The sequence below is a fragment of the Aptenodytes forsteri genome, unplaced genomic scaffold (assembly GCF_000699145.1).
Source record: "Aptenodytes forsteri isolate BGI_AS27 unplaced genomic scaffold, ASM69914v1 Scaffold55, whole genome shotgun sequence".
NCBI lineage: Eukaryota > Metazoa > Chordata > Aves > Sphenisciformes > Spheniscidae > Aptenodytes > Aptenodytes forsteri.
In genome coordinates, this window is record NW_008796063.1 from 9,167,728 (window position 1) to 9,178,406 (window position 10,679).

A 10,679-nucleotide genomic window follows, 5' to 3' on the forward strand; every position below is an offset into this window, starting at 1 on the left:
GCACTGAGGGAAGCCGGCCGCTGCGCTTTCCTCCTGTCCATTCCCGGAGGGATGCGGGATGTGCTGCTCTATCGGAGCCTTAGAGACAGGCACTGATGCCGAGGCGGCATGGGTGCCCTGGCTGTTTGCAAACCGCCCCTTCCCTGGATTTCCTTCCCTCCCGCTCAGCCTGTCGAGGGAAAACGAGGGCGACTTGCCCGCGGCTGTGAGCGCCGTGGCCCGGGCTCCGCTGCAGGTACCCACTGGTGCGTTGGGCCCTGGGGCCGAGGGCACGTCTGTAGGCAGTCAGAGGGGGAATCAGCTGCTGGAGCGAGTGCTTTATTAACTGAAAGCTGCCTTGGGTAAGCCTGTGCCTCGCTGGGAGCGTGCAGAAGGCGTATTTGTATAGAGCAAGGAATAGGCTCCAACTCAATTTCTAGGTACTGCAGATAAAACATGACTGTTTTACTGCCCTTTTTTTTAAAAAAAAAAAGGTCCCTCCAAGGCTTTAAGTGCAGCCACTAAAAGCATCGTCTGGCCAGTGGAGCTAATGGGAAGGCTCCGACTGCCCCCGTGGCTCTCGCAGTGTTTCACCGTCACATGCAGGGTTGGTGCGCTGAGGGTCCGGCGTTCTGCCGGTGCAGCAGCGCTGGGGAAATCGGGGTCCTGGCAGTACAAACCATCATGGTGTCCCTTGCACTGCTGCCTGTTCAGGTCTCCCCTTCCCACCAGGAGGGCCTCTCAGGGAAGCCGGGTGCGGAGCTGGGAGAGGAGAGGCTGCGAACTACCTCCCTGCCGGGTGACCTGTGACGAGCTGCCCGGGCTCCGCCGGCGGGGAAGGAGCAGGATTGTAACTGCCCTGTCTTGGTTGTTTCCTAGTGGAAGAAGCACTGGTTTGTGCTGACCGACCAGAGCCTGAGATACTACCGGGATTCGGTGGCGGAGGAGGTAAGTGTCTTCCCCGTCGGCATTCAACCCATCTCTCTGCACTCAGGGGAGCCCCAGGTGCTCCCAAACTGACCCCGGGCAGATTGTCTTCCCAGATGCCGAGGTCCTGCAGCATCGCTCTTCAGGGCTTTGTGCTTCTTGAGGACCTGCTGCGTGCCTCCCTGCGAGCCCAGCGCCCTTTGGGGTTGCAAAGCATTAACGGCTTATTTTACCTCTTCCCTCTCCAGGCAGCTGATCTGGATGGAGAAATCGATTTATCTACGTGCTACGATGTTACTGAGTACCCAGTTCAGCGAAACTACGGCTTCCAGATCCACGTAAGGAAAACATGGGGAGGAGGAAGAGTTCGGCTGCAGGACAGCCGACGGGGCTGCTCATGCTATGCCGCTGCTTGGGGATGCTCGTCTGTGGCAAGGGAAGCGTCTCACCAAACACCTAAGAGAGGCCACCCGGCATCCCCCACAGTGCTCCAGAGAGCTGTGGCCTTGGGTTTGAGAGCCAGTTTTTTGGTTCACAAAAAATGGAGGGGGGAAAGGGAAGGTTTTGTCTCAGCCTTAGGGTCTCAGTTACGGCAAAATTAGCCTGATTGCTGAGAAACGCTAATTCCCACCGTGAGCGTGCTGGGGGATGGAGGGGCTGGGTGCGACCTCCGCGCGGCCGGCTAGCAGCGCCCCAGCGCTGGGTGCTTGGGACTGGGTGCAGGGTGGTACTGGGGGGAGGGTGGGAAGGTGCTGGTGGGTGCGATCAGCTGCTCTGAGCCGGTCCTCCTCTCTTCCTAGACGAAGGAAGGGGAGTTCACCCTCTCTGCCATGACGTCGGGCATTCGCCGCAACTGGATCCAGACCATCATGAAGCATGTTCGCCCCACCACTGCTCCCGATGTGACAAGGTAAAGGGGGGAGTTTAGCAGCCCCTGCAATTGTCTGGTTTGCTGTGCAGGAGTAACTCTTCCCTTATCCCCTTTCTTTCCTTTCTGAGCCTGTCCATTCCTGGAAGCTGCGGCTCTTTCTCCCATCCCTCTCTCTGGGCTTAATTTGGATACGCTTTGTGGGGATGCTGATATGCCGAGCTACTCTTACGCGTGCAGATTTCAAAGAGGGTTGAAAATGTGGCTTTAATTTGTGCATAGGAATATGAAATACTATCCTATATCAAGGCTCCTCTGGATTCCCACCAGGTATTGTGAAACCACTTGGATTCAGTTGTGCTGGGTTCCCCCTTTCCTCTGGCTACTGTTCAGCACGAGCTGCCCATCCCCTCCGCGGGTCACGGCAGCACGAGCCCAGGGTTCAACTTAGAAGCTGTTTGGCTCTGATACATTTTAAACTCCAGCCAGCAAATCATCTTCCCTCCTCTTTTGATCTTCCAGATAGCTGCCGCAGCTCATTCCCCTTACGCGTTAGTAATGCTCGCGTCTCCTCCTGCCGTCAGTGCCAGAGGAAGGGACCCCCCGCTTCACAGAGTACCTTCTGTGAGCGCTTGCGGCTGCGGGTAAAAGGTGTTTGACCTCCTCACAGCTAACCGCGCCAGCCACACTCGTACGGGCCACCTCTTACAGGCTTCGTGGACACGGCCACACCATTAACTTCGTCTCCTGTCCTTACCGTAGCTGCAACGAGCAGGTTTTTGCCAGGTTTGTCCCCGCATTGACGGAATGGCTCTTCTCACCCGGTGCTGTTGACCTGGAGATGCTCCGGCCTCTCCTTCCCCATCCCGCTTGGCACTCGGCCACCGTTTCCCAGCCCTGCCCGAGCTCTGGTGGATCTCGCGGGGGTCTCGGGGAAGCCGCCTCTCTCCTCACTCCTGTGTATGTTTGATTTCCATGCAATCCCAGGAAAAACTTCTCTTTGAAACTATCCGTGCTGAAGCCCAGGTTGGAAAACTGTGTTCTCTCCTGTATTAACGTTTTGTGGTTTGTATATCTCGTGATTCACTGCATGCTCCTCCTTTTCTGCACCTCAGATGGGAAGTCCTGCAGTTTCCATTTATTTTCTTTCTTTTCTTTTTTTTCCCCCCTTTTTTTTTTTTCTTTAAATAAAAGCCAGAGAGAAGGGAAGAAGCAACCTGGTCTTGACACTTGATTTCCCCACACTGGTATCTTCCGATGTGACTAGATACGAAGATGAAGACCAAGGAAATTTGAGGGGACCTTTCTGCCTTTAAAGAGCCAGATATATTTGTAGCCTAACAGGTTACTGCAGCACGATAGTCCTGTGCTCTGCGTCTGCTCTGAGCCCACGCGAAGTGGTTTGACTTGGCTTACCCCAGTGAGAGGGTCCAAGCGCAGGTACCAGTTGGGCAGTAACTTGTTACGCTGCATAAATAGACCAAGAATCTCCATCTTGAGCTGGGGAAAAGGGAATTATAGGTGCACTTCTGTCGTTTTCCACCGAGCTGGTTTCGGATGGGGTAGAGTCTGGCGTGGGTTAGTCGCGTTGCTGAGTAGCTGTTGCTGTGAGCTGGAAGGCTGTGCCGCGCGTGAAGTGAGGCTGTGTTCACCCGGTGCCAGCTCGCAAGCCCTTTGCCACGGCGCATAGGTGCGCGGGGTGTCCCAGCCCATCCCGCCTGGCTTCAGGCACATCATTAACATCTGCACCTGGGGAGCGGCTTGTGGACGGGGCTGCTGGAAAGCCGAAGGACAGACTGCCAAAGGCTCGTGATGGAGAGGTGGCAAACGTCTGCACAGCGCGGCCGGGGTGCGAGAGGGACGTTAGTCTGGATGCTCGGCTGTGCCAGGAGGGCGGCGGTGTTCACCCCGTCCCCAGGGCCGGTCCAACTCCACACGCTCCTGCAGCCTTCCGCCGCGTCTCATGAACCCGCTGCCATGTCTCCACCGAGCCAAACACACGTTTTCTTGGTTACTCAAGTTCCTAATTGCTGTTTATATTGCTGCATGTGTCAGCAGCCGGGGGGGGGGGCAGGTGCTGCACTGCTCCCTGCCCTCAGCAGTGCCCTGCAATCTGCAGAGGCACTAATTACACTCTGCTAATGATGACCATGCAGATATAAAATACCCACAAGAAAGAAGGTGGCTGCTTCAGTGCTGGGTGCTTTTTCAGCTCCCAGCCCCGGTGAGGCTGAGTTCCCCAGTGCCCCCCCCAGTTCCCTGCAGCCTTCACGTGCTTCTTGCACGCTACGGCAGCATGCTCGGCTCACAGCTTGCACCGCTCCCACAGCCACCCATATTAAAAAAAAAACCTTTTTGTTTTGACCTATAAATACCATTGCGAGGCAAAGGACCCCCCCACCTCCCATGTGATGTGAATTAATTTGTCTGGGATGGAGGAGATGTGAAATGCTTGAGCAGAATTAATAGCCATGGGGCACTTGCGGGAGATGAAACGAGAAACTTCAGGTCAGTCTTCTGAGTCTCTTAACTCAGTTCCCAGCGGCCGTCCCTCCGCTCCCTGACATGCATCCTATGCCCTTTGGAAAGCAGCAGAGGAGAAATGAGCTCGCGAGAGATGTCACCTCTAGAAATGCCAAGATTCTTCCATGTGGTATTTAGAGCAGCATAATTTCTCTTTCTCAACAACGCCCGAGGAGCCACAGGACCCCCTTTTTTCCTAGTGCTCTTCTCCATTTTAAGACTCCATCTCATCCCCACTTTACTTATTTAAAATCCAGCTGTAATCACTAACTGACTCCAGATTGAGCGCCTGGCTTTGGAGTCATGCAATATCTTCTAATGGTTGAGGGGCGAGGAGGTTTCATCGTGGTGCCTTTTGGGTTTATTTTATTAGCTGCAAGTGACAGAGCTGAAGAAGGAATTACCGAGCCTGTAACTGCCGGAGTTTCTTGAAACCCAGCTCTACTGAGCCTGTGGTTTGATCGTGGATGAAAGTGCATCGGAAGATACTAGCCCTGGACCCATGCAGAGTCATCTCTTCTGCTCCATTCTTTGTTTTGGGCACATGCACATACATGAGGTTGTTGGCTGCGGGAGCTGGGGTGTGTTACCAAGGCGGGAGGAGAAGCCGTGCTGCTGCTGCTCCCTCCCGGTCATGGCGGTCTTGGTGCATGCGGTCCCGTGCGTCAGAGCCCCGTTAGCGGTGGTTTGCCTGCAGCGAAGGGCCCGGGGAGCTGCTTTCCAGCTCTTCCCACTGCGCCCTTCTAGAAAGCTTGTCGAGGCTGCGCTGGAGGCTGGAGCCCGGGGGGATGCTGTGGTTGTACTGGAAGCGGGGAGAGCCAGGGGTCAGCCAAAGCAGCAGGGCTGTGCCGCGGGAGGCACCTCGGGGGCTTCTGATACAAAGAGGGTTCAGCAAATGCCTGCCACTCCCTCGGGACGGGCTTCCTCTGCAAACTTAGCATACTGCTATTTTCTTTTTTAATTTTGATCTGCATGTTACAAGGCTGGCATGTCTACGTTTAATAAGCTAATACTGCATTATGGATTATCCGTAGGTTGGAAACGGTATTGCCTTCCGCTATTAACTTTCCCTGCTTGACGAGTATGTCTCCCCTCTCAACCCACCACCCTAGAGGGGCACTAAAAATCATTCCTTGCTTGAGAAACCAGCATTTTCAGTGACTTCCGCGGTGTGTTGAATAACTCTTGCTCTCCTTGCTGCACCGACAACTGCACATAGGGCGTGCGGCCCCCGTGCCGGGATGGCTGCCCGTGCTGCCCGCGAGGCTGGTTTCCCCGGGTGAGATCTGTGCCTTCAGTGCAGATAGTGGCACGGAGAAGTTTTCGACCCATTAATACCCTGACTTTGCCAAGCTTGAGGAAAACCTTCCCCCTATTACCCAAGACCTCTGGGAGCTGCTCTGTGCTTCTCCGCCCCGCAGCTCTGAAGCCAGACTGACTTTGGTGGGACTGGTGGCATCCTCCCTGCAAGCACGTGACTATGGCCGCGTCGACCGGCGTGTGTGCATGGAGCCCCGCAGCCGGGGAGGCGGGCAGCAAGCCAGCCGGCGGGTGCCGGAGGAGCTTTCGAAGCCTCTTCCCCGCCTGGCAGGACGGTTCGGGGTTGCTGCCTCGGCCGCGGGCTGCTGCTGGGTCGTGGTTGCTGGCCCTGGGGCGGCTGCTGAGGAGGAGCGAGGTCGGGATCGACTGCTCTCCGGGGGCCGGGGGGTTGCCCAGGAGCAGCCGAGGCCGCTTGCACCAAGGCTTTGCACACCAGCGCGACCCCGGGGAAGGGCAGCGGCGGCTCCTGCACCTGAGGGGCGATGGGAGACAGAGGGGCTGGGGGGCACCCACGTGGCATTGGCTTGGGCTTCCAGCAGCCCCTTTCCACCCGGCTCTTCGAGGCATGCGTGGGAGCGCCTGGCCATCTTGAGCACCCACTGACGCTTTCCTTCACCCTCTCTCTGTCCTCGCAGCTCCCTGCCAGAAGAGAAAAGCAAAACAAGCTCTTCCTTCGAGACTGGTCCAAAGCCGAGTGAGAAGCCGGATGCGGAGCAAGCTGAGCTGGACCCAGAGCAGAAGCGGAGCCGTGCCCGGGAGCGCCGGCGAGAAGGACGGTCCAAGACCTTTGACTGGGCCGAATTTCGCCCCATCCAGCAAGCCCTGGCGCAGGAGCGCGCAAACGCTGCAGACTCCTCCAAGAATGGCTCTGCTGCCTTCCCCAGGGATGCCGGTGCTACCGACGCCGACCCGGGAGAGCTGGAGCGGGAGCGGGCCCGGCGGCGGGAGGAGCGGCGCAAGCGCTTCGAGATGATCGATGCCGTGGACGGGGCAGGGTCGGAAGAGGCGCTAAGGATGGAGGTGGACCGCGTCCTGCCTGTCCCGGCGGACATCAAACCACAGAACGTCCATGTGGAGATTGAGCAGCGCTGGCACCAGGTGGAGACCACCCCGCTGCGGGAGGAGAAGCAGATCCCCATCGCACCCCTGCACCTCGCCCACGCCGAGGACCGGGACGAGGGGCTGGCGAAGCAGCACTTGACCACGCTGCTGGAGAAGGAGGTAAAGCGGGGTGCGTGGGGTGCAGGCTGCCTGCCGAAATGGCCTTCAGACCACCGCAGGAACTGTAGGAAGCCTGAGCAAAGCTTAAAAAAGCTGAATTTATCCCTGATTTGTAAAAGCAACGAGTGGGGATGCTGTCGGGTCCCCTGGGGAGCTGGCAGGGCACAGCTCCGCGTCCGTTCCTGTTCAGCTCTGCCGGCAGCTTTCATGTTCCCACGGCTGCAGAAAGGGCTGTTCTTGCAACAGTAACTTCGTTACCCTCTCCCAGCCAACACAGCCTACGCTTCTGTTGGTTGTTAGCCAGCCTGCCTCTGATGAGATGGGTACAATTGATGTGTATCAACCAGACTCTAAATTCAAGCTCATAATTCTGTGTGCCTCTGCAGCTGTAGAGATTTGTGTCTACAAAACTATAAACCGGCTTGAGTTGCAGCACACACCACAAAGGTTCCCTTTTTGTGGAGCCTACATCAAGCAATCTTACAATTTTAGGAACAGAAAGGTGGAGACTCAGCTCACTCGGAAGAGGTCCACACCTGGGATAACAAAGGTTGTTCTTAGTTGGGATTAAGGTTTATTAGCGGGAATGAAAGGGGTGCAGGCGTGGAGTAACCAGGAGTATCGCCAATCTGAACCGGGCTGGGATTTGCCTGGGTCATGCCTGGCGTGAGCTGGTGCCATTCATCTTTTGCTGCAGTGAGCTTTACTAATTAAACTAATGTGTAACTTAGTTCTTTCGGGGGGGAGGGATTTTGCCTGGCAAAATGAAATCAAGATCCCAGAGCAGAGCAGTGGTGCCATCAAAAGCCCCATTCATTCTGCTCTACGTCCCCTCCGAGCCGCTTGCTCCTTACGGCCGATCCCCTGCCCACTCCCTGGACGCTGTCTCTGTTCGTGTCCCTCTAGCTGGAGCAGAAGCAGAAGGAGGCCCTGGAGCTCCTGGAGCAGAACCGGCACCTGCAGGACCAGCTGAAAGTGGCACTGGGCCGGGAGCAGAGCGCCCGGGAGGGCTACGTGTTGCAGGTAGGGGAGCGGGGAGGAGAGAGAAATCCGTCTTCCTCTGTGCCCGAGGGGGACCCCGGTGGGCTTCAGGCCAGGGTGTTCGTGGGGGCATCCTGGCTGACGCAGAGATGTGGGCTCCAAGAGATTTGTCCTTCTTGCAAATATTGCTAATTCTGTAGCCTTACCAGGATCCTCTGCTTAACAAAACCTCTGATCTGGGATGCAGTAGACAGAAGACAGCATTACCTACTGGTGTCCCCGAGGGAAAACAAAACACAGCCAATGGTAGACAGAGGGGACCTCAGCAAAGTCCACCTCTGATCCACCCTATACTGTGTTTGCCTATGCAACAGCTGTTTCCCCTTCTGTGCCCCAGATACTCCCCTCAGGCAGTGGGGTGCACATAAGGCTTTCTAAGCATCTTGTAGCCCAGCAGTTGCTCCTGGCCAGGGAGTTTGTGTGGCGGTTACGTGGGCAAACACAGCACACGCTGGCATATCTCCCGGGCCCGTTCCCCGCAGCCAGAGCGGGATTTGCACTGGGACGACCTGTGGTCTTGGATCACTTTGGTGGTTTCTTCTGTTACAAGATGCCTTTCCTCAGCAAAGCCTAGGAGCGTGTTTTGGAAGTTCTGGCAGAAGAGACGGGAGAGTCTCTTGGGAAGCCTTTCCTCCCCTCCTCCAAACAAAGCGGACTTTTTCCAGCCCTTCCTCTGGGAGTGTCCGTGCCCGGAGGAGCCGTGACGCCTGCAGGGCAGCTTCTGGCTGCTCTCATGGGCCCGTAGTCCTGTTTTGGACAGGGGCAGCGTTTTGACCTGTTCAAATCTACTTGGCCAAACTGGGTCTGGATCCAAGTGGCCGTGCGTGGCCGCACGCTGCGCTCCCGTGACAGCAAACCCGGTGTCGATGCTGAACCTTGCATCCTTATTTCTCACGGGAGAAATTTCCCCTGAAGAAGTTGCACAGGCAGTGGAGCCAGCCCAGGTAGGGGGGCATCTTGCCTTCCTTGCCGGTGATCTCCTTGGAGGAGTTATTAATGCATTTATTTCTGGATTCCCTGAGCGGACAGTGCTTGCTTGGAGGAGTTCCATTTTCACTTGGCAGTGTTGGAAGAGTAACTAATTCCCACTACCCTGGGGTGAAGGCATCCGACCTCCCTTTGCCTGGAGCCCGGAAAAATCAGGGAATGGTGCTAAAAGCTGGGTGCTGAATCCACTGTCAGATTGGCCGTGTTGAAGTTGGCCGTAGCGCCTCAATACGAGGAGGTGGGGCAAGAGGGGAAGTCTGCAGAAGGGCTGAGCAAATCATCGCTGCAGCGAGAAGTGACCCAAACTTCGATGTAGAAGTTGGAGAGGGTTTTTGGAAGGGTTGGAGGCTTTTGCTTGCTCCAGTCTAATTGTTCTGGGGATTTCCCTTATGTTTCCCCGGGAGCAGAGGGATTAAAGTCCTGTTGCAGAAGGGAGTAACCCCACCAAACCCTGCTGGGGTGGAGGGAGTGGAATCGCTGGGGGAGGTTCTGCAGCCCCAGACTGCGGGCAAACATCACAGCATTTTTTTGGATGGACCCTCTGAATTTCATGTGCCCCCCACCTCCATCATGCCTAATTTCGGAGAGGTTCCTACGCTGTCTATGGGGAGGGACGATGGAGGAGCCTGACTGCTGCCAGCCCATCCCTCCTGAGCTGCCCGGGGGGCACCAACCCCTCCTTGGCAGCGTGACCAGCCCCGTACGGACCCCCCAAGCACTGCCCCGACATAAAAGACGCTGCAGGTTTCGTAAGGCAGCCGCTGAGATACCCACCCCGATGCATGTGCCGTGCACTGAAGCCTCTCCGGCCTCGTGTAACCCCTCTCTCGCTCTGAGCTTCCTCGGGATGGGGCACCCCCACTTTGAACCCTACCGGGAGAAACAGCGGGGGCTCCTGCTCCTCGCAAATGGACTGGAGATGTTCCCCGGCTCCGGTCACGGCGGGCGGGAGGGGTCACGTACTAACCTGTCCCGGGCGGATGTTCTTGCATGTTTTTGGTGTAAAGCATGAAATTTGACTTAACATAACTGAGTGTCACATCTGTGGGCTTTCCTTATCAGCAACCAGAGTACAGCAAGGCAGGCCAAATTCCTAGGCTTAACGCTGTGCTTCTCTTGCCTCTTCCTGTCTGTGTATTTTTTTTAAAGATACATAATTTCTGTCGCCTTTTGCATGACTCTCTCTGTGAGTTTTCTCTTCGCATGCTACATTGCTTTGGTTTGAATCTCACAAAGGTTGGTTTCTTTTATTTTACATTCTCATCACACCTTTTCCCTCCCTTCACTTGTCGGGCTTTTTATTTTGTCCTTTGTTGGTTTTTTTTGCAGGTAGAGAAATTAGATCCTCCCTAGTCTTAAACTTTAGCATAACAACATCTCTTTAACGCAATGAGCAGCCACTAAGTCCTGTTTGGCAGTCACAGAAATGACATCGCCACGCCGGCTGTCCTGTCTCCCTGCGTTTGGGTGGGATGTGATGTCATTTGCTGTCACCTCACTTTCTGTTGTTGCTTTTGGTCGGTAGGACTGTGTTACCTGAACTGTGCACTTTTTGTTTCACAACAAAACGAACAAACGCGCTAAAAAAGCAGTTCCTTTCTTCTCGACCTGTTCCCATCCCCTCCTCCTTCTCACCCTTCCCGTTTTTCTCTCGTCTGTCCGTCTCTGTTTTACTGCTGGTGTTTCTTTTTCATTTTTTTTGGTTCTATTTGATTTTGTTTTTTTTTTTTTTCCTTTTAGCCTGTTACTGTACAGCTGTTTTGATGTTGTGGTCCGTGTTTTCTGTTACTGAAAAGCAGTTGTCGCTCATTTT

General features: G+C 55.5%; 1 protein-coding gene across 1 annotated transcript in view; it reads left to right on the top strand.

Annotated features, from left to right (window-relative positions):
* MPRIP (myosin phosphatase Rho interacting protein) overlaps positions 1-10,679 on the top strand; it is an 89,581-nt gene that overhangs the window by 61,527 nt on the left and 17,375 nt on the right. The window contains exons 11-16 of the mRNA XM_019473950.1: positions 859-927; positions 1,155-1,244; positions 1,707-1,816; positions 2,762-2,800; positions 6,253-6,838; positions 7,745-7,861. Coding sequence (XP_019329495.1) covers positions 859-927; positions 1,155-1,244; positions 1,707-1,816; positions 2,762-2,800; positions 6,253-6,838; positions 7,745-7,861 — 1,011 coding nt within the window. The remainder of the gene's footprint in view (positions 1-858; positions 928-1,154; positions 1,245-1,706; positions 1,817-2,761; positions 2,801-6,252; positions 6,839-7,744; positions 7,862-10,679) is intronic.